Source organism: Carcharodon carcharias, chromosome 10 (genome assembly GCF_017639515.1).
Source record: "Carcharodon carcharias isolate sCarCar2 chromosome 10, sCarCar2.pri, whole genome shotgun sequence".
NCBI classification, from domain to species: Eukaryota; Metazoa; Chordata; class Chondrichthyes; order Lamniformes; family Lamnidae; genus Carcharodon; species Carcharodon carcharias.
The window spans coordinates 30401568-30425636 of NC_054476.1; the positions used below are offsets into that span (position 1 = coordinate 30401568).

The following is a 24069-nucleotide window of genomic DNA, read 5'->3' on the forward strand; positions in this document are numbered from 1 at the left end:
AGTTGTTCTGGTATTGTGGTAGGGGCAGACACCTGTTTGGAGTGATTAAAACATGGAGCTCCTGGAAAGATGGGCACAGGTTTGGAAAGCAACAATACGTTCAAGGACTTTGGAGAGGAAAGGACGGTAATTTGCAAGGACGGCGGGGTCAAGGGTTGGTCCTTTTGAGCAGACGGATGATGATGGCAGATTAAAAAGTAAGAGGGACAATTCCTCAAGAGAGAACTATTAACAATATTGACTAACAAGGTGACCAGGAGCGGAAGTTGGGTGGTCAGAAGCTAGTGGGAATCGGGTTGAGGAAACAGGAGTTGGGTCTCATACAAAAACAGAATTACCTGGAAAAACTCAGCAGGTCTGGCAGCATCGGCGGAGAAGAAAAGAGTTGACGTCTCGAGCCCGCATGACCCTTCGACAGAACTTGAGTTCGGGTCTCATAACAAGATGAGCTTGGAAAGGGGAGATAGGAGAGAAATTAGAGAAAGATGTGAGTTCAGGGCTAGGGCAGGGGGAATTTGAGAAATTATGGCCCAGTGGGCTAGTGGAAGGGAGGGACACAGCAGAAACAAAGAACTCCAATAGTTTTTCACACTTATTGTTAGAGGTGAGGGTCGAGGAGACAGGAGACAGGACCTTGTAGTCAGATATTTCAAACACAAAATGCTACTGTAAAGATCATTTTAGTTGTTTTGTCTGAAAATTTTGTAAGTTATGTAACCATCCAGCTTTATTCTCATTCTACTGTAGCAATATGTTCACATTTCTTCATTGGCCCAGCATCAACCATTTTGTTCTCTTCTTACCAGCCCAATCCTCCACTCTTGCATCTGGGGACAACTAGCAATCCTGGTCTACTCCAAACACGAACTGAAGAAGCAGAGATGTGGTCTAAAAAGATGGTACCATAAATACTTTGCAACACCTTGCCTTTCTATTCAATTTCACTCCCTCTATTTTTTTTGTCATTTTATAACAAGCTTAGGGAGTCCAGGAATGTTTCTCATGTTGAGTTGAATGAAACAAGGGGGAGCATTACAACATGTAATGTACAATGTCTTATGCGATATTAGGATGGAGCTGTGTACATTTAAGGCCACAAAGTCAAGGTACAAGGTTTGAAAAGTAGTTCTCAGCCCTTTATAATTACTGCACTGTTTCCTGAGTGTATAGAAAGTACTTTGCTGCAAGCTATGCAAGAGGTGACTACCAGAAGGAAGAATTTTGTTCAGCAGTTATACCTCAAAGTTCTTTCTCATCCAAAATAAAAACAGAAAGCTTTGGAAATAGTCAGCCAGTCTGGCAGCATTTGTGGAGAGAGAAATGGGGTGGTATTTAATGGGACCTATAAGAGCGGGAAAACATGACAGGCATGGGGACTTAATTAGGTAGGAGCTGAATGCTCGGTTTCCCAACATTGAGTTGAGTTTGTGAGAGAAAGTGGGCGGTGTGTCAGACGTGGAGCAGCCAATAAGCTGCCAGGTGGCGAGAACCTATATACCATTCATTTGCATACCATGAATACTCATTAATTGGGAAGCACACCAAATCCAGTCTTACCTTCGAGGCTAAGTCAGTGGTTCATGGCAAGCTTGTGCCTGCTGTTTTCCGGTAGCTTAAAGATGGTGTACAACAGGTGAGGTTTCTGAGGTGAAGTTTTTTTCTCTGTCTAATTCAGCAGCACAGGAGACTTTACCAGTGGAAGATAGCAGAAAATACAAGGTGGGGTTGGAGACTGTGGTGCTCTGATCCTCAAGCGGCAGCACAGCAAGGCACAGGTACATTTTGGGGTGGGGGTGAGGAGGAGGAGGAGGTGTCTGAACTAACAACGTTTCCGGCCTATAGGGTGGGGTCCTCCATTGCAGTGGTCTTGTCCTGTGTGTCCAATGCAGCTGCACCACACATGCTCAACAGCCAGGGAAGGGACCTTGATTTTGAAAGGGCAACTGCAGGGTCGCAGTGTTACTGTCCTTTGACATGACTGCTAAGAAACCACTACCTTCTGGAGATCAGGTACTGCTAAGAAACCTTTATCTCATAGATCAAGCTGTTGTGGGGAGGCTGCAACTGTGGGATGGGAGGAGTGCTGGGTATAGCCCACAGGAGGGATAAGCATTCCCACTGGTCAACTGCAGTTGCTTTAGGAATGAAAGCCATGTCAACAGAGGTGCTCATATCATTGTCTGCCTTCTTTATACAGTTCATTTTGTAGATCTGCAATGGGAAGACGATTCACCAGAGGGTGATCTTGGTTGCACAGCAACATAGGCTGCAAGGTCATCAGCAGGCACCAGCCGAGAGGGAGGGAGGTCAGGGAGAACCCAGCCAGGGCCATCTTCTTCCCTGAACAGCAGTGGAGCATCAACGACCTCCAGGTGTCTTAGCCTTAGCCATCTCCGACATTGCCTCTTTCTCGGGAGGGGTTTGTTGATCTGTGCATACTCCTACAATAAGACCTGCAGCCCTGTGACTTTGGCAGGAATCCCATGCCAGTTACCCTCAACACAGGAGGTGACAAATGCCCTGTTCAGAAGGGCCAACAAATTCATCAGATGCTCTGAGTCAGGCCACTGGAGCAGTTGGCTTTGACGCCATTGGGTGGTTCCCACAGGTACAGAGTATAATCGACTGCACACACATGGCATTAGAGCTCCCTGGAAACATCCAGCTACATTTGTAAATCAGGAGGGGTCTCACTCCATTAATATTCAAACTGCCAGTGAACACCAGAAAAACAATATCTTTAAAGATTTATAATAAACTTGCCAAGAAGATTGGCCAAGATCACTGACTAACGCGAGAAGTGATGCTCATACAATCGTGGCCAGGTACTATAACAGGACACAGGTGTGTGTTGTTTCCCAGGGAGCTCTCATGACACATACATCTTAAGGAATTTCCAGCTGCCACAGCTATTTGAGGCCCCTGCCCAAGTGCAGGACTGGATCCTGGGTGACAAGGGCTATACCCTCAGAACGTGGCTCGTGACACCAGTGCATCATCCCTACATCCCTACAGAACATCGTTACAACACTGCATAAAAAGGGCAATCTTACAGCAAATTGTCCAAAATGAGTTTGATGCCTTGTGTAGTCCAGTAGAGCTTTACAATATTCGCCACAGAGGTTCTCCAGGATTGTCGTTGCTTGCTTGCCTTGCATAACACGGCACTGCAAAGGGCAGAATTGCCAATTGAAGACATGGAGGAACTGCTAACCTCCTCAGATGAGGAAGATGGAGAAGAATATGAGGAAAACGACAGAGATCTTGAGGCAGCTCTCCCAACTGCCAGGACCATGCAGAAACTTGTCAGGGGTATTAGAGACAACCTCATCCTCAATAATTTTGAGCCAGAGTGATGCACCTACCATTTTCTTGCTGCAAACCTTTCCCTGCTCCATTTCTGCATTGACCTCTGCCAGGCTTCATCCAGAGCTACCTCACTACACACATCCTCTATCCCCTAGTAGACCAAGGGAGGTGGAACATTCTCAAGCTGTACGAAAAGAGATGAGCCCGTCCCCCCCTCCCCCTCCGAGGGTACCGGCTTTGCACTGACATTCAGGTCAATTAAGCCATCATGAAACATCTCTCTGTTCCTTGCCCACATTGTCAAGACTATGACTGCATGAGCAGCACATCACTTCTTGCACTAGTCAGTGACCTTGGCCAATCTGCTTGGCAAGTTTATGGGGAAGCCGGCAGATGCTGCATGTGCAGCCAAGTCACCTTGCCTTGAGAGTACAAATCATGCCACACATCATTGATATCCAACACACTGCCTCATTGAAGCCTACAAAGGTTAGATGTCCTTCAGTCCCCTTCATTCAACAACTGCCAAACATGAAGCATGACAGCGCAATATGCCCTCCAAAGGAAGATGTCCCAACAAAGGCACATTTTGCACACAAGTCAATTGAACAAAATACATTGTGATATCTATATAAAATGTACAGTGCCACCATTGTAGCCTCAATACTTATTTTTTTCTTTTACAGCCACTAAGCCTTGTTGCAACCCTGACATCAGCAGCTGATAAGGAGGCAGGCAGTTAAGAGAGCGATCCCTTGCTACATTGTTGTACATGGGATGTGTCTGCTGCCCACACTTAAAATTTGCATTGTAATTGCGTGCGTTGCTCCTCCCAACATGTAAGTGGAAGTGCCACCCACTTCTGGTTCTGCTGTTGGGAACGATGTGTCACAGATAAAATACCACCCAGAGTTAACGTTTCAGATTTGCGACTTGCTGTGTATTTCCAGATTTTTATTTCAGGTTTTCAATATCTGCATTAAGGCGCTTTTGTTCTTCCATATAAGTACAGTCAAGGCTGCTTTCAACAGTTTGGGATGTGCAGCAGTTTCTCCAATTGCTATTAAGTAACAGCCTAGATGGGAGGTGGAAATTAATTGTTTGGTGGATGAACTGCTGAGGAGAGGTCAATAGATTAGAGTAGAGCGGACCTATATTCTCTGAAGTTGAGATGAATGAAAGATGATCTCATTAAAAATGTATAAAATACTGAGTGGGCTTAAGCAGGATACATGCTGAGAGGTGGTTTTCGCTAGTCAGAGAATTTTTTTTAATTCATTCACAGGATGTGGGCTACGCTGGCTGGGCCAGCATTTATTGCCCATCCCTAGTTGCTCTTGAGAAGGTGGTGAGCTGCCTTCTTGAACTGCTGCAGTCCTTGTGATGTAGGTACACCCACAGTGCTGTTAGGAAGGGAGTCCCAAGATTTTGACCCAGCAACAGTGAAGGAACGGAGATATATTTCCAAGCCAGGATGGTGAATTACTTGGAGGGGAACCTCCAGGTGGTGGTGTTCCCATCTGCTGCCCTTGTCTTTCTAGGCTTTCTAGTGGTCGTGGGTTTGGAAGGTACTGTCTAAGAAGCCTTGGTGAATTCCTGCAGAGCATGTTATAGATGGCACACACTGCTGCTACTGTGCGTCAGTGGTGGAGGGAGTGAATGTTTGCGGATGTGGTGCCAATCAAGCATGCTGCTTTGTCCTGGAAGGTGTCAAGCTTCTTGAGTGTTGTTGGAGCTGCACTTGTCCAGGCAAGTGGAGAGTATTTCATCACACTCCTGACTTGTGCCTTGTAGGTGGTGAACAGGCTTTGGGGAATCAGGAGGTGAGTTATTTGTCGCACGATTCCTAGCCTCTGGCCTTCTCTTGTAGCCACGGTATTTATATGGTTAGTCCAGTTCAGTTTCTGGCCAATGGTAATGCCCAGGATGTTGATAGTGGGGGATTCTGTGATGGTAATACTATTGAACATCAAGGGGCGATGGTTGGATTCTCTCTTGCTGGAGATGGCCACTTGTGTGGCACGAATGTTACTTGCCACTTGTCTGCCCAAGCCTGGATATTGTCCCGGTCTTGCTGCACTTGGACATGGACTGCTTCAGTATCTGAGGAGTCGTGAATGGTGCTAAACACTGTGCAATCATCAGTGAACATTCCCCCTTCTGACCTTAAGATGGAAGGAAGGTCACTGATGAAACAGCTGAAGATGGTTGGGCCTAGGGCCCTGAGGAACTTTTGCAGCGATGTCCTGGAGTTGAGATGGCTGACCTCCAACAATCACAACCATCTTCCTTTGTGCTAGGTATGACTCCAACCAGTGGAGAGTTTTCCCCGATTCCCGAGTCATAGATTTAGCATGAGTTGGACACTTAGGATTGAGGCAAGGAGAAATTTCTTCACTGCACTACAGGAACTCATCAAGCCTCCTTAGCCAGCTCCTCCAAACCCACAACCACTACCATCTAGAAGGACAAGAGCAGTTGATGCATGGGAACACTCCCACCTGGAAGTTCCCCTCCAAGCCACTCACCATCCTGACTTGGAACTATATCGTCGTTCCTTCACTGGCGCTGGGTCAAAATCCTGGAACTCCCTCCCAAACAGCACATGGTCTACAGCAATTCAAGGCGGCAGCTCACCACCACCTTCTCAAGGGCAATTACGGATGGGCAATAAATGCTGGTCTAGCCAGCGACACCCACATTCCATGAATGAATAAAAAAAACCTAAGAAGATTAGAAATCTTTGGGATTTTCTACCCTCAGAGGACTGTGGATATTCAGTCTGAGTACACTCAAGTGTTAGATCAATAAATTTTCGAGAACCAAGGGAATCAAAGGATATGGGGATATGTGGCAAAATTGATGTCGAGCTCCAGCTATGACCTTTGTGGAGCAGGGGCTGTATTGCCTAACCCTGCTCTTATTCCTTACGTTTTTATGTTTATTTTCTCTTCAGGCTACAGGTCAAAACTGCAGAGAAATGCCTGGATTGCTTTTTATTTTACTTAATAAAAGTGTAACTAAGATTACTTTTGAAGTTATAGGATACTGGTTTTGCTGAGGTGTTTCACATTTGCAATGCAAGAGAAAAAAACCTGCCAATCAATGACCAGCTTTCTTTTCAAAAGATTGTTGGAAATCAGCTTCAAGGGATTTGTCTAGAACAAACATCCCTTTAATTGTGACAGATGAAGTGCACCTATGGTTTGGAAAGAGATATAGAATCAGCACTGAAGGCCATTCAGCTACTGTGCCTGTGCTGGCTCCATTCATCCCATTCCCCTACTTTTTCCCCAAAACCCTGCAATTCTTTTCTTTTCAAGAGGTTGCTTTTGAATCTGCTTCTACCACTTTGTCAAACAATGAATTCCAGGCTGTTAAAACTGTAAAAAAATTCCTCCCCACTTCCCCTCTGGTTCCTTTGTCCTTGGCTTTAAATCTGTGTCCATTGGTTATCAGCCCATTTGGCAGTGAAAACGGATTCTCCTTGTTTGGTCTAACAAAACCCTTCATTGTTTGAATAATCTCTATGAAATCTCACTTTAACATATTCTGCTCTAAGGAGAACAATCCCAGCTTCTCTAGTCTCTCTGCATAATTGAACACCAGTTGATAGCGATGTAGGGCAGTATGTTACCTGTGGTGCGCCATTCCTGATGGCAGGATTGGAAGTAGGTGACACCTCTGCTCTAGTGTCAGGAGCCGGCTCCCACAGCCTGTGATATGCCATGTATGTCACCTGTGGTGCCCTGGAGAGCACTGGTGGTGAAAAAAACTAAGCATCGCAGTAACCACAATGTCCCATAGCGGATTCCTACTTCTAATACATTTACATGCCATGAATACTCATTATATTAAAACTTTCTGTAATTATGTGCTACCTTCAAAGTTAAGTCAGCGGTGCACGAGAATCTCGTAGCACCCAGTTCAACTTTGTTTAAAGGTGGCATACAACAGCTGGCTTTGTACTGTTGTGTCTGAGGTCAACCCTTTTCTTTGAACTCTGCAGGAGGAGGGAGAGGAGCAGGAGAATGGCAACTGCCATGGAAGCTTCAGACCAGCAAAGGTGAGACGGAGCAGGGGAGGGGGCATGAGAAGTGGAAGAGGGATCCAGAGGAGGACAGGGTAGGGTCAGGGGCATGGAGAGGATGCAACAAAGGAGGGCTCTTGACAGTCAACAATGGAGGCCCGCAATGCCAGTAGCAGGCAGCACCAGAGTGGGACTGACGTGAGCTTCCGACCAAATCCAAATGGCTGCAGGTCTTGTAGCACAATCCCACATATATCAGTGACCACTTCTTGGGACAACCTCAGTCTTCTCTGGTATTGCCTCTGCCGGTAGTTAGTTCTTGTCCTGAGGATGCAACGACACGCCAGTGCCCATCCTTTACAATGCCCTCCCTGAGTGGCTGCTCCAGACCAGCCTCCCACTCTGGTGCTGCCTGCTACTGGCATTGCGGGCCTCCATTGTTGACTGTCAAGAGCCCTCCTTTGTTGCATCCTCTCCATGCCCCTGACCCTACCCTGTCCTCCTCTGGATCCCTCTTCCACTTCTCATGTCCCCTCCCCTGCCCAGCCTCACCTTTGCTGGTCTGAAGCTTCCATGGCAGTTGCCATTCTCCTGCTCCTCTCCCTTCTCCTGCAGAGTTCAAAGAAAAGGGTTGACCTCAGACACAACAGTACAAAGCCAGCTGTTGTATGCCACCTTTAAACAAAGTTGAACTGGGTGCTACGAGATTCTCGTGCACCGCTGACTTAACTTTGAAGGTAGCACATAATTACAGCAAGTTTTAATATAATGAGTATTCATGGCATGTAAATGTATTAGAAGTAGCAATCCGCGATGGGACATTGTGAGGCCTGACCCGCCACTGCCATGCTTCAGACTAAATCTCTGCATCCCAAACCACCATGGAGAAACCACAATTTTGGCTGCCATCTAATTAAGTCCATCATGTTTCCTGCTCCTACAAGCCCCATAACTGCCCTGGTGATAACATGTTCAAGTCACTCCAAGCTATATTACCTAAAGGCGACCATGTATGTTTGACAAGCATGCACATACACAATTCTTTACAGAATAACACAACATTCTCCAAAAATATTTTTTAAAAAAACATCCATTCTCATAGGAGGATAGTCAGTGAAAATAGACCTTACAGGGACCAACTGCACAATGACAGCTATGAAACAAACTAAAAGGTTTCTTACAATAGTGACTAATAATATCTATGAATGCATTTAAACAATAATCTTGCACAGGGCTACCTAGAGTACACTTAGGTTCCGGCCATGGAGGCAGGCAGTAATACCTTATAGAGGCCAGTCCAGTTTATTGTAACTAAACAAACAGCTTCCTACAATGTAGATTCATAATCAAACATATTCTATTTCACGTTCTTCACACACGACTATGCAACTGCAACTTGCATCAAAACACAGAGGCTTAAATTAATGAGAAGTGTTTTATCATCTCAATCACTGGCACTAATTTTATTATTAATTTGGTTTAAGTGTTACAACTGTGAGTGATGAATAAGAGTGATGAATTTTGGGACTGTAGTTTTAAATTTAGGCAAGCGGGTCATGTGACCTTTCTGCAATCTGCCGGACAGTAGCTTTGATTGTTAGAGATCAAAGAAAGGCTTAGATTGTTTTACTGAGAAGAAGGTGTATGGTTTTTATGCTTGAAGACAATGGCACCAGTTTCTGAGTTTACTAAGAGTGGACCCTGTGTCTCCTAAAGTCCCAGAAAGGTGTTGCAGGCATTGGGTTGTCAACAGTTTATGCTGTAAATTATCCATTTACATCTAAGATGAAAGGAAGTTGAGGTTAAGGATAGCATAGCTAATTAGCATTTTTTACCTTGATTCAAGGTTAATCTGTTTCACTCTGCTATGGGAAGGCAGCAGAGGAAGCCATTTTGAGATCAGATTACAGACCTCTCTACAAATAAATAAATATGACAGACATTCAGCAGTTCTGTGTAGTCAGTTGAGAGAAGAGACTGCTTGGCTTGGTGAGCTACGACAGCTGGATGTAGGAGGGAGATAACCTTTAGTCAAAGAGATGTATCCTGCAGCCATCTAAGGATTCCAGGAGATTTGTCGTGGCATGACCAGGAGGTAGAAGAACATCAGAACAGGCATTACTGCTAGTGGAGGATTTAAGGAACTCTCTGAAAATTGAGGAAAGCTAGAGACAGTTACTTTAAAGTTACTATTTGGCGAAACGGGGATATCGGAACCAACTGGAATCTGGGAGTAATTGTGAACTGTTTGCTTAAAAGGACTGTAATTCTGAAGAGAGTGCAATGGGTGATAAGTATAAAAGGGACATGTTCCTCTCTGTAGTTTAAAGTATGAGTTGCCTACAAAAGGAAAAAAGTGTTTAGTCAATATTGCTTTTAATCATTTGTTACTCTAAGTTTTAAAACATGAAACCTTAATGTATCATTCTTTCAGCTATTAACTGGAAGTTCAAATTTCTCTTTAAATGTTATCCGTCTCTTATTTTCACTCATTTAAGACAGAAATGAGGAGAAATTCTCTCAGAGGGTCATGAGACTTTGGAAGTCTCTTCCTCAAAAGGCAGTGTAAGCAGAGTCTTTGAATACTTTTAAGGCAGAGCTAGATAGATTCTTGATTAACAAGGAGGTGAAAGGTTATCATGGTCAAGCAGAAATGTGGGATTGAGGTTACAATCAGATCAGTTATGATCTGATTGAAGGCAAAGCAGGCTCGAAAGGCTAAGTGGCCTACTCCTAATTCGTATGTTTATGTAAAATATCCTTAATAACATAAGAAGCGTCATTAGGAATTATTTTATTTGAATTAAATAAGATGATATCTTGGTGTGCGTTAGCTTGGTATGTTCATTATTTTGTATTATCTTGCAAAGACAAGATGTGCTGAAGATTAAACTTGCTCGTTGTATGCTCACTTGCTGCGAAATAAAGCATCTGGCCAATTCATATCCAGGCCTCGCCTCTACAGGCATTTTCTCACGCCACCTTTGAAGAACTACATATGTGAAGGGCTTAAATATGCACCTTTGGTTTATGCTGTCATGCAGGTAGCTAATGGGAAGTGCAAACACATCCCTAAATCTAACTCTGATCTCTTCGAGGAAAATGATTAGCACTATTATAATATCCAAAAGAATGTTAATGCCCAAGTCCACAAACTTGTGATGACAAGTAACATTAATTTTTTTGAACCTTCAAAAGGAGCAAGTGAACTTGGTTTCTCATGACGAATCTAGTCTGCTGTGGAAGAATGGAATTTCTTCTAATTCTAGAATTAAACCAAATTAAGTATGGAAGACTTAGCACCTTCCTCAGAATTTACACAATAAGCCAAGATAAACGTCCAATTGCTCCAATTCTCTCTCCAGCTCTTTAGTCCCATATTGTTCCAAACTAGGATGGATCTTCATACAGTCCGTTTAAATCAGACATCATTTCTTCTGTACAGCATTTATCAGGACATTTGTTTAGCTTGCTGTCATTTCTCGCCTGCACAGCCTTTCACTATCCTCTTTAGCTGCTGCCACTGAGTCTTTTTTGATATTAGTTTGTCTAACAGAATATGCAGAAGTAGCTCAATTATTTAATTTGTAAGTGATTAACTCTGTTTCTCATTTATAAATAGTCTCACGTGCGCTACTTTCCTTCTCTTTGATATGTTTTTCGGATCTGTTCATTGCAATTAATTTTTAAGGTTTCAACTTCTTCTCAATCTTTTGTTGTTTTATTGAGAATTTACCACATTACTGATGTTCACCTGCTTACGTTCAAAAATAAAGAGTAGCGCTGCTTTTCAACATTCGTTCCCTCTCCACCAAAAAGGACTCACCAATAGGGCCAGTCTCTGATAATTCTGTCTGAGCTCCTGCAGACTGTCTGATGGGCTTGCACCCAGAATTTCGTACCAGTCCTTCTCAAGGATATTTTCAGATGTCATTCGACAGCTGTTTTTCACATGCGTCTTGTTGGAATCCATGCTTTAAAGGAAAACAAACATGACAGTAATTGATTTTGACTCTGCATTTAATTCTGCAGCTGACAATACAGGCAATGAACATACTTAAAAATGGATGATACAAAGCAGAATGACAATAAACAAAACAAAAAGGAAAAAATAAAGGACTTTTATCATTTCCGAATGCTGCAATAATTGAGGGGAGGAGAGTTTTTCCAGGTGTTAACAATGCATTTCCTGCAGAATTGGAATCCCCAATGGGTACCAGGATTTAGCATATGAACTGTATCAATTTCACCACTTGCTCGTTTTCTTCAATTTCTCATTAAACTATCTATATTACCAAATCATGCATAGAACATCATACAAGTTTTGTTGCTGGGGGCTAAGGCCACTGAAGTGAATATTATTGATGCATTTAAGAGGGAGCTATAAAGCAAAAAAGGGAGAAATAAATAAATGAGAAAAATTGCGAGGAGGGTTGTGCAGACCTTAAACACCAACATGTACTGGTTGGGTGAAATGGCTTATTTCTATGCCAATGTTCTATGTAGTCCATTCAGTCCTTCTTGGGGGCTGATTTTACCAAGTCCCATTCTCCTGCTTTTAAAAGTCTGATGTCCTTTTACATCATTCTTCAATGTAACCATTACCACTTTGAACGCCATGATCAATTAAGTATCAATCACAACGTGATAATTTATTCCATATTCGGAGTTGTGAAAACATTTCTTCTAATCTCCATTATGTATTCTAAAATTTCTCTCAAGATTACAGCACCTGGTCTTTGATTTATGTATCAGTAAAAAAACATGTTTAATTATTTTATTGTTCTGAACACCTCATCAAATTGCACACTCAATTTTGTCAGTTTGTGGGAACACAAAGGTAATTGTTCCAGTCTTTCCTCAAAACTCAGACCAATCATTCATCTAACCTAGACAGTACAGTTAAGATCCTGAGGGGCCTCGACAGAGTGGATGTTTCCTCTTGTGGGAGAAACTAGAACGAATGGTCACTGTTTAAAAATAATGAGTTGCTCATTTAGACCAGATGAGAAATGTTTTCCCCTCAGAGGGTCATGGATTTTTGAAACTCTTTCTCAAAAGGCAGTGGAAGCAGGATCTTTGAATAATTTTAAGGCAGAGATAGATAAGTTCTTGATTAGTAAGGGGGTGAAAAGTTATTGGCAGAAAGCGGGAGGTTACAATCAGATCAGCCATGATCTTATTGAATGGCGAAGCAGTTTTGAAGGGCCATGTGAGCTACTCCTGCACCTAGTTCGTATGTATATTTGTAAGACAGCAATCTTTATTGTATGAATTTTTATATTTCCTATAAATTGTTACAACACAGAGGTTACACAGTTCCAACGAATATCAACCAATGTTTCTGCACTCAGTCATACAGACTCCAAATGTTAACTCTGTTTCTTTCCCTACAGATGCAGTCAGACGTGCTGAGTTTTTCCAATATGGTCATTACAGACAGTGCAATGGTATTGGAGTTATCAACATACATCATGTTATACTGAGGTGTTTCAATACAATCATAATACAGTTAGTATTCAAAGCATACATTCATTGCAAGCCTTACAGCCCGAGGGGGTCTATATCTTTTCCAGCCCCTCGATGCACTACGGCAGAAAGGTCTTAGACAACGACCTTTCCCCATAGCATTACCCTCATCAACGCTCGCTGAAGTTTTTTGAAGAGGTAACAGTAAGTTAGTGAAAACACAATTTCCCCTTTAGAAATCCAGGCTGGCTCTTCCTAATCAACCCACATTTTCCACGTGGCTATTAATTCTGTCCTGAATAATTATTTCTAGAAGCTTCCCCACCACCGAAGTTAAACTGACTGGTCTGTAATTGCTGGGCTTATCCTTACACCATTTTTGAACAAGGGCGTAATGTTTGCAAATCTCCAGTCCTCTGGCACCTCCCCCGAATCTAGGGAAGACTGAAAGATTATGGCCAGTGCCCCTGGCAAATTCCACTCTCATTTCATTCAATATCCTTGGATGCATTTCATCTGTCCTGGTGCCTTGTCAGCCTTAAGTACTGACAGTTCATCCAAAACCTCCTCCTTATCCATTTTTATCCCTTCGAGTGACAGAATTTCCTCACCTGTCACCATGGCCTGGGTAGCATCTGTTTCCTTGGTAAAGACAGATGCAAAGTATTCATTTAACACCTCAGCCATGCCCCCTACCTCCAGGTGTAAAACCCTTTTTTGGTCCCCAATCAGCCCTACTCCTCCTTTTACCACCCTTTTACTATTTATTTGTCTACAGAAAACTTTGGGATACCCCTTTATGTTGACTGCCAATCTTTTCTCATAATCCCTCTTCACTTCTCTTATTTGCTTTTTCACCTCTCCTCTGAACGTTCTGTATTCAGCTCAGTTCTCAACTGTATTTTCTACCTGACACCTGTCATAAACAAACTTTTTCTTCTTTATCTCCTTTATCATCCAGCGAGTTCTGGGTTTGTTTGCCCTACCTTTCCCTTTTGAGGGAATATACTGTGCCCAAACCATTTCTTCTTTGAAGGTAGTCCATTGTTCAGCTACAGTTTTTCCCGCCAATGATCACCATCTCCTAATGTTCCCCCACTAACACTTGATCTACTTGGCCCACCTCATTTCCAGGGCCAGGTCTAGCAGTGCCTCCTTTCTTGTTGGACTGGACACATACTGCTGTAGAAAACAAGAACAAAAATACCTGGAAAAACTCAGCAGGTCTGGCAGCACCTGCAGAGAGTAGCACAGTTAACGTTTCGAGTCCGAATGACCCTTCAACAGAACTGTTCTGTACCCACTGTAGGATTCCTAGCCTCTGACCTGCTCTTGTAGCCATAGTATTTATATGGCTAGTCCAGTTCAGTTTCAGGTCAACGGTAACCCCCAGGATGTTGCTTGTGGGGGATTCTGTGATGGTAATGCCACTGAATGTCATGGGGTGATGGTTAGGTTCTCTCTTGTTGGAGATGGTCATTGCCTGGCACTTGTGTGGTACAAATGCTACTTACCACTTGTCTGCCCAAACCTGGATATTGTGCAGGTCTTGCTGCATTTGGACATGGACTGCTTCAGTAACCGAGTCGTCGCAAATGGTGTTGAATGGTGTCACTTTCTCTCCATGCCCCCTGATGCTCCTAATATCCAAAAATGAATCAGTTTCTTTCTTGACCTGGCCCCCACAGCCTTCTGTGGTAGAGAATTCCACAGGTTGGCCACCCTCTGAGTGAAGAAATTTTTCCTCATCTCAGCCCTAAATGGCATGCCCCGAATACCGAGACTGTGGCCCCTGGTTCGACTCCCGATCCAGGGGAAACATCCTATCCATATCCAGTTTGTCTAGCCCTGTTAGAATTTTATACATTTCATTCAGATCCCCTCATTCTTTTAAATTCTAGTGAATACAGGCCCAGTCGAACCAATCTCTCCTCATACAACAGTCTTCCATCCCTGGTATCAACCTAGTGAATCTTTGCTGCACTCTCTCTATGGCAAGTATGTCCTTTCTTAGGTAGGGAGACCAAAACTGCACGCAATACTCCAGGTTTGATCTCACCAAAGCCTTGTATAATTGCAGTAAGACAGCAAAGACGAGACTTCGTCTCCACAAGGACGGTGCGATGGTCACTCCTATCAATGCTATCATGGACAGATGCATCTATGGCAGGCAGTTTGGTGAGGATGAGGTCAAGTATGTTTATCCCTCTTCTTGGTTCCCTCACCATCTGCTGCAGACCCAGTATAGCAGCTATATCCTTTAGGACTCTTCCAGCTCAGTCTGTAGTGGTGCTACCAAGCCACACTTGGTAACAGACATTGAAGATCCCCACCCAGAGTACATTCTGCACCCTTGCCACCCTCAATGTTTCCTCCAAGTGGTGTTCAACATGGAGCAGTATTGATTCATCAGCTGAGGGAGAGCAGTATGTGGTAATCAGCAGGAGGTTTCCTTCCCATGTTTGGCCTGATGTCATGAGACTTCATGGGGTCCACAGTTGAGGACCCCCAGGGCAACTCCCTCCTGATAGTATACCATTGTGCCGCTACCTCTGCTGCATCCATCCTGCCAGTGTGATAGGACATACCCAGGGATGATGATGGCGGTGCCTGGGACATTACCTGTAAGGTATGATCATGAGAGTGTATCTATGTCAGGCTGTTGCTTGACTAGTCTGAGACAGTTCTCCCAGTTTCAGCACAAGCCCCCAGAAGTCAGTAAGGAGGACTTTGCAGGGTTAACAGGGCTGAGTTTGCCATTGACGTTTCTGGTGCCCAAGTCGATGCCAAGTGGTCCATCTGGTTTCATTCCTTTTAGGTTTTGTAGTGGCTTGTTTGAATAGCTTGCTTGGCCATTTCAGAGTGCACTTAAGAATCAACCAGATTCTGTGCTGTGGGTTTGGACTCACGTGTAGGCCAGACCTAGTGACGGCAGCTTTCCTTTCCTAAAGGACATTAGTAAACCAGGTGGGTTTTTACAACAATTGACAATGGTTTCATGGACATCATGAAACTTTTAATTCCAGATTTTTATTGAATTCAAACCATCTGCCTTGGTTCGAACCCAGGTCTCAGGCCATTAGCCTGGGTCTCTGGATGACTAGTTTAGTGACAATACCACTACACCACCACCCTTGTGAAGGTGCCATTTCCCCCAGAGCCAGTCCCAGGAATCTGAAGCTCTTCCTCCTGCACCATCTTTCCAGTCATGCATTCATCTGCTTTGTCCTCCCATTTCTATACTTACTTCCACATGGCACTGGGGGAATAATATGAAAATTACTACTTTTGAGGTCCTGCTTCCTAATTTTCCACCTGGTTCCCTGAATTGTCTGCAGGACCATATCCCCCTTCCTACCCATGTCATTGGTGCCAATGTGGACCACGACCTCTGCTATTCACACCCCCCCACAAGAATGCCCTGTAGTTGCTCAGTGACGTCCTTGACCCTGACGCCAGAGATGCAACATACCATTCTGGAGTCACATCTACGGCCACAGGAACACCTGCCTGTTCCCCTAATTACTGAATCCACTATCACTATTGCTCTTCCTTTCTTCTTCCTCTCCTCCTGTACAGCCAAGCTGCTCGTGGTGCCACTAACTTGGCCCTGACTGCACTCCTCTGAGGAACCAACACCCTCACCAGTATCCAAAGCAGATAACCAATTATAGAGAGCAGGGCCCCAGGGAACCTGCCTGGTTCTCTTGGACTGCCTGGCAGTCACGCATTCCTTTTCTGCTTCCATGCTCCTGTGGTGTTAGGACCACCTCTCTGAATATGTTATCCATGTAGCTCTCAGTCTCACGGATGTGCCTTGGTGAATCCAGCCACAGCTCAAGCTCAGAAACCTGGAACTCAAGTTTCCGCAGCTGGCAGCACTTCCTGCACACGCGATCATTAGGTCACCAGTAGTGTCCACAACTCTCCACATATTACAAGACACGTATTTCACATAACTGAGCTGGGGTGCCAGATCTTAAATTTACTTCCTTTACATTAACTTTATTTTCAGGTGCTAAGGAACACAAGCTCCAACAACTCATTGATACCAACGCCCAACCAGGACCCTCCACCCCTTCCCATCCCTCTGACTCCATCCCATCTTCTAATCCCAGCCCTGGCCGTGTATTCACCATACCCCCTGACCTTCCTCTCTCTGATGCTGAACGTTCAGTACTCAGCAAAAGACTCCATTTCATACCCTTACGTCCTCACCTCAACGAATTTAGGCTTGGCATGATGCTGCACTCTTCTTTCACCGGCTTCATCTCCCTGCTCATTTCTTTGGGCAGGAGTCCTCCCCCCGTTCAACGGATCCTTTCACCCGCCTCCAGTATTCTGCTTCCACCTGGACCCCTTCCTCTGACCTCTTACCTGCTCTTGATATTTTCATTGAGAACAGTCGGCGTGACATTGTCCGTCTCAATTTCTCTGCTCCTCTCACCCACCCTAACCTGTCTCCTTCTGAACTTGCCGCACTCCGTTCTCTCAGGTCCAACCTTGACTTTGTTACCAAACCTGCCGACAAGGGTGGTGCTGTTGTTGTCAGGTGTACTGACCTCTACCTCACAGAGGCTGAGCACCAACTCGCAGACACTTCCTCCTACCTCCCCCTGGACCATGACCACACCACCGAACATCAAGCCATTGTTTCCAGGACTGTCACTGACCTCATCTCTTCTGGAGATCTTCCCTCCACAGTTTCCAACCTCAGCCTCCCAACCTCAGCTTGTATCTCCTCCCCAAAATCCACAAACAGGGCTGTCCCGATAGACTGATTCCTGCCCCACAGAACTCATTTCTTCCTATCTTGACTCCGTTCTCTGTCCCCTTGTCCAGTCTCTTCCCACCTACATCCACAATTCCTCTGATGCCCTACAGCACATCAATAATTTCCACTTCCCTGGCCCCAACCGTCTCCTCTTCACCAAGGACATCCAAACCCTCTACACCTCCATCTCCCACCAGGATGAGCTGAAGGCTCTCTGCTTCTTTCTTGAACAGAGGCCCGAACAATCCACCACCACTCTCCTCCAATTGGCTGAATTTGTTCTCTCATTGAACAATTTCTCCTTAAACTCGTCTCACTTCCTACAAATAAATGGTGTGGCTAGGGGTACCCACATAGGCCCCAATTATGCCTGTCTCTTTATGGGGTATGTGAAACATTCCTTGTTCCAGTCCTCCTCAGGCCCCTCCCACAACTCTTTCTCCGGTACATCGATGACGGTTTCAGTGCCACTTCATGCTCTCATCTGAACCTGGAAAAATTTATTAATTTTGCTTCCAATTTCCACCCCTCCCTCACTTTCACATGGTCCATCACTGACACTTCCCTTCCCTTCCTTGACCTCTCTCTGTCTCAATTTCTGGTGTTAGACTGTCCACCAATATTCATTACAAGCCCACCAACTCCCACAGCTACCTCAAATACAACTCCTCACACCCTGCTTCCTGTAAGGACTCCATCCCATTCTCTCAGTTCCTTCAACCCCATCGCATCTGTTTCAATGACAGTGCTTCTGACACGTCTTCCTTCTTCCTTAACCGAGGTTTTCCACCCACGGTGGTTGACAGGGCCCTGAACTGTGTCTGACCCATCTCCCACACCTCTGTCCTCATACATTCTTCTCCCTCCCAGAATTATGATACAGTCCCCCTTGTCCTCACTTATCACCTCACCAGCCCCTGCATTCAAAAGGATCATCCTCCGCCATTTCTGCCAACACCAGCATGATGCCACCACCAAACACATCTTCCCTTCACCCACCGCTGTCGGCATTCCATAGGGACTGTTCTCTCCAGGACACCCTGGTCCACTCCTCCATCACTCCCTACACCTCAACCCCCTCTCACGGCACCTTCCCATGAAATCGCAGAAGGTGCAACACCTGCCCCTTTAATTCCCACCTCCTCACCGTCCAAGAGCCCAAACACTCCTTTCAAGTGAAGCAGCATTTCACTTGCACTTCCCTCAATTCAGTCTACTTCATTCGCTGCTCCCAATGTGGTTTCCTCTACATTGGAGAGACCAATCGCAGGCTGGGTGACCGCTTTGCGGAACACCTTTGGTCTGTTTGCAAGCATGACCCAGACTTCCCTGTCGCTTGCCATTTCAACACGACACCCTGCTCTCATGCCCCCATGTCCATCCTTGGCCTGCTGCAATGTTCCAGTGAAGCTCAACACAAACTGGAGGAACAGCACCTCATTTTCCAATTAGGCACCTTACAGCCTTCCTAACTTAACACTGAGTTAAGCAACTTCAGATCATGAACTCTCTCCTCCATCCTCACCCCTTTTTGATCTCCTTTTTTCAAATTTTTTTTTAATATATTTTTTCCCCATCTTTTAGCCTACTTCAATCTTTTCTCCCACACCATCCCCTCCACCCCACCCCCATTAGGGCCATCTGACACTTGCTCATCTTGCTTTCTACTCTTAACGTCACCACTAGCACCTCCTTTAGCCAGTATCACCACCACCAACACCCCTTCGACCTTTTGTTTATGACATCTTTTGCAATCTCTCCTTTGCCTTCACCTATCACTGGCCTTCTATCCAACTTCACCTGTCCCACCCCCCTTAAACAGTATATATTTCACCACATTTTTACTTCTCTTTTAGTCCTGAACAAGAGTCATACGGACTCGAAACGTTAACTCTGTCTTTCTCTCCACAGATGCTGCCAGGCCTGCTGAGTCTTCCAAGCAATTTTTGTTTTTGTTTCAGATTTCCAGCATCTGCAGTATTTTGCTTTTAACTTTATTTTACTTTGGTTTACTTATATTACTTTACGTTACTGGCCCTGATTCCTCTTAATCTTAGCGCTTCTTACTTAAATCTAAGTCGCTACTTCTTTAAAAATAATACGCTTTTCTAATTTACAGCTATTTCTTACCAACCAATGAACTTACGGTTTTCCTGTAATGTCATTGTTCATTTTTTTTTCAAACTCAGCTCAAAGTGAGGTTTACGCCTAGGACCGTTTCTGTTCAGCTGCTCGTGTTCCCGACTCAGAATAATTCCTATGTTTACCATACCTCTTTCCTCTGAGCACCGAATTCCAACGCGAGCCTAATTTGTTTCTCATCCAGTCGTCATCTCAGTCCGGTTTAGTTGTCCATCTCCTCATGCGTCCCTTACTGACCATGCAGGTTGAGAAGCCTGTCTATTCTATAGACCCTCTGATGAGTTACTAGCTAGTCTAGCTTCCTGCTACAGTAATTATCACTTGAACCTACTGCTTTCAGGTGATTGACAGATAACTACCACTCCAGGCAGTTGTCTACTTACTTATGTCAGTTCTTGATTCTTCATCTATGGGTTAACCTTGAAAAGGGCTTACCAGAATTTACCACATGAGCCTAATTCAATACTCTCTGTTTTGGTCTGACTCCAGCTTGTCACCTGTCTCATTGCACACCCTTGATGGACTGTCACACTTAATTTCACATTTAAATGCAATCATAACTTTGAATCTAACTACACCATAGAAAAATACAAACCATTTTAACTTCAGGTTCTTAAAATGTGGTTTTGAAGGAAATTCTAATTGAAATGCAATTTTAGAATAAGGGAGAAGTCAGGAGAGTAACGTAAAGTAATATAAGTAAATCAAAGTAAAAGATCATGATCAACTCTGGCATGAAGACTTGTTTTATGAATGGATTGTCACTAAAAATCAATACAAAAATTGTCTTAAAAAACAGAAAATGCTGGAAATACTTAGCAGGTCAGACAGCATCTGCGGAGAGAATTGTAGTTTTGCGACATAGTATATTTTGATACCAGGTGCAACACATTAAAGGTTCTGCAAGCCTTTTAAACGCAACACTAAGTCCAACACTTAGCATTCTGAACACTGCATACCTAAGGGCTTTAATCGTACACTAAAGGATCAGACCATACCTTACTTTGTTGCCTGAGAGTTATAGCATTATCCTACTGATCCAATTCCATTCAGGAATGTTTCATCAATCTGCAGTGGAGCTACAAAGAGAAAAGAGTCAGCAAAAATAGAGAACAGAAAGAACTATTTTTAAAAAAAGTTCATGCAACAGCACAAATTTATCTCAATGGCCAGCCAATGTGAATGGGTTCTAGTAGAATTCTCCAAGTGGCTCATTCCTGGTTATTTCAGGAATGTAATCTCCCCAAAAACTATCCAAAATGGTGACAATAAAGATTTATATTTAGGTAGCCCCTTTCAGAATCTCAGATGTCCCTAAGCATGGTACAACTACTGAAGTACTTTTGAAGTATAGTCACTGTTGTGGTGCTCCAATGCCATTATAATCTAATGTAACAATGCCCTTATTGCATTAAGCATGTTCATTTACTCTAAAAGGATGGGTGGATAGATGCAGGCTGTAATTCAATCCTACGTTCAGTCTTGGAAACTCTAACCCACATTCAGTATTTGAGCTGGTAACCAGACTATTAATCTGAAGCAAAAATCAAATCACTGCCATCCATCTTGGAAAACAAAAGGGAGTTAAACTGGTTCAATTTCATAGATGTTTTTCCTTCATCTATCTTGCAAGGTAAACATTTACATTTTCTAAAATTCTAAGACTTACATACATCTGCAGCCAGAGCAACCTGAAATTTAGTACACACTCATCCACCTACTGTATATTAACAGTGTTATGCACAGTGCTGAAAGACCAGAATCACAGAGCAGGTGATGTTTACTTGAACCAAAGAATTAGACATTTCTGCCTGTCCCAATGGAAAAAGAACCAGAGTCTTCTATTCTCCTTTATATTGTGATTTATAAGCTTGCTGCTCCACTCTCACTTTTCAGCCATTTGAGTGTTAGCTTCAAACAGATTCTTTCTCTTGTTATGTAGTGTCATCGATCGAAGGTTGCTAATCATGGCTTATGCCATAATATCACTATAGGACAAGGCCCCAAGAACTACCTCAGCTAGTATGGTCTGTTGACATTTTTTTGCATCACATTCTAGTCTTCTAACCAACTCAATCAGATTAATGCCCCTATTTCTATATTATTAAGTGATAGCTCAATTGGCAGTTATAGGAAAAATTAGGAATTTAGTGTTACTCTGCATTGTTTTGCAATGCCTCTATTAGGCCTAGGGGTCAGCCAAATAAAGTTATCTTTTACTCATCAAAGTTAGTTAATCAAGTTAGCTGTGCTATAGAATCAAAATATCCCGAGTGATCCATCAGGTTAGACTGTGCATTTTCAAACCCAAAGCTCAGGAAAATAGGGAACTGTCAAGTAGCTAGCTTGTCAGCAACAAGACAGAGTGATGCTTCTATTTAAACACCATGTCTATTGGGCTACTGCACATCTCCTCTCCTTCTTCATATCATTTCCCTCAACAACTTTTCTCGGCATGAAGGCAGGCCTGATCTGCAGTGTCACGATCTCCACAAGGACGGAGGTCCCAAATTCACCCCAGATGGGGTGGGGATTGAACTCTGTACTGTTGGCCCCAATCTGACCCACACTGATACACCCACCACCCTCCAGGAATCTGAGCTGCTGTGGCAATATACACTTTTACAATGTTATGGATAGTGATTGCAGAGGCTCCAATTTCCTTTACATCACATGGCTGAGCAGGAGCCTCTCCCCTCTTACTGCCTGCCTTTGGCATAAGCGGGAAGGATTTACAGGTTGATATTTGGCAGTGTTATGAACACACCTTCCTTGACCATCAAATTCTGGGGTGGCACTTGAGTTAGAGCTTCTGGCTCAGAGGCAGAGATAATACCCACTGCATTAGAAGACCTCCTCCTCAACACCAACATTTATACAGCGCCCATCATGTAGTAAAACATCACAAGGCGGGAGTGTTATCAAAGTTTGACACCAAGCCACATAACTAAACTGTAATAATTTGCAACTCTATATTAGAATAGGTGGTCTTCAAGTTTACCCTTTATCCCTGTTGTCTTGATTCATTTAGTATTTTTTCTTCTCATACACACAGGCACATATGAATTCCAGGGATTCAGTTATTGCAATCATTGACATTACAAAATATAACCACAACGAAGAATTTATAATGCAAGGTTTTATTTGGTACAACAGCACACTTGCTGAAGAAATTGTGGGATTAAATCTCACATCAGGATTTGAGCCTAAAATCCAGGCGGACGCTTCAGGTGCAGTACCAAAGGAGTGCTGCACTCTCGGCGGTGCCGTCTTTCAAGTGAGACGTTAAATCAACACCTGGCTTGTCCTCTCAGGTGAATGCACAAAATCCAATGGTGCCATACAAACGATCGAGAAAGAGGTAGTTCTCCCCGTCTCCTACTTAAATGATTAAGAGCTCACTCGTCGCATTTTTTTATCCTGCTGTGTAATTCCTCCCACCGTGTGACGACGATAATGCTGAGGCATCAAACTACATTCTTAATATGGATATGCTGCCAATTTTGTAACTATATAAATCTTTACAGGTGTACGGTTACGTGGCTTGGTGTTTACCCAGCTAGAAAAGTGGCGGCACTTCAATCTGGGGAAAAGACAAGGGCGGCCACATTTCGGGGTTGCGAAGATGTTATCTGATCTGCACCATGTGTGATTCGTGCTCATTCTCCGCCTGTTTATATCCTAATCGCCCCGCTACTCACCCCGACGCTAATACTTTGTGAACATCCGCCGGCAGCTCGGCTCTTTCCAAAGCTTCTTCTGCTTTCGGTGTCCAGCCTCAGGCGGCTCGGACACAGCCTCCGGGGGAACAGCAATAGCCGTTTAAAACCCAACACCGCTGTGCTCGGAACCAAATGAAGGGGCTTCAGACGCTCCTCCGGAACCAACTCGCCAGGACGCGGCAGCCACAGGAAGGGAAACCTTTGAGCGCGGGACTCTGTTTTTAAAATAGAGAAAAAACGTTGACGGCGGCTCGCACTGTGGAACAACTGGGATTGGACGGATGGGATTGAGTGGCTGCGATTAAACAGATAGGATTGGGTGGATAGGATTAGATTACCAAAATTGGGCAGATGGGATTTGGAGGCGGGATTGGATGGATTAAAAATCGGGATTGGGTGGTCAGAATTGGATGATTGGGATTGGGTAGATGAGATTTGGAGATTGGGATTGGACAAATGGGATTGAGTAGAATAGATTAAGCAACTGGGATTGGGTGGATGGGATTGGGTGAATGGAATTGGGTGGATCGGATTGGATGGTTGTAATTGCACGGTTGGTATTGGGCGGATTGGATTGGGTGGATGCGATTGGACGGTTTGCTGGAGAGATTCATAATTTTGTA

General features: G+C 44.1%; 1 protein-coding gene across 1 annotated transcript in view; it reads right to left on the reverse strand.

Moving 5' to 3' along the window:
* Positions 1 to 23601, reverse strand: part of dnajc24 (DnaJ (Hsp40) homolog, subfamily C, member 24) — a 103788-nt gene extending 80187 nt beyond the window's left edge. The window contains exons 1-3 of the mRNA XM_041197389.1: positions 23426 to 23601; positions 20723 to 20803; positions 11166 to 11313 (exon numbers count right to left, since the gene is read on the reverse strand). Coding sequence (XP_041053323.1) covers positions 11166 to 11312 — 147 coding nt within the window. The 5' untranslated portion in view covers position 11313; positions 20723 to 20803; positions 23426 to 23601. The remainder of the gene's footprint in view (positions 1 to 11165; positions 11314 to 20722; positions 20804 to 23425) is intronic.
* Between the last annotated feature and the right edge of the window lie 468 nt (positions 23602 to 24069).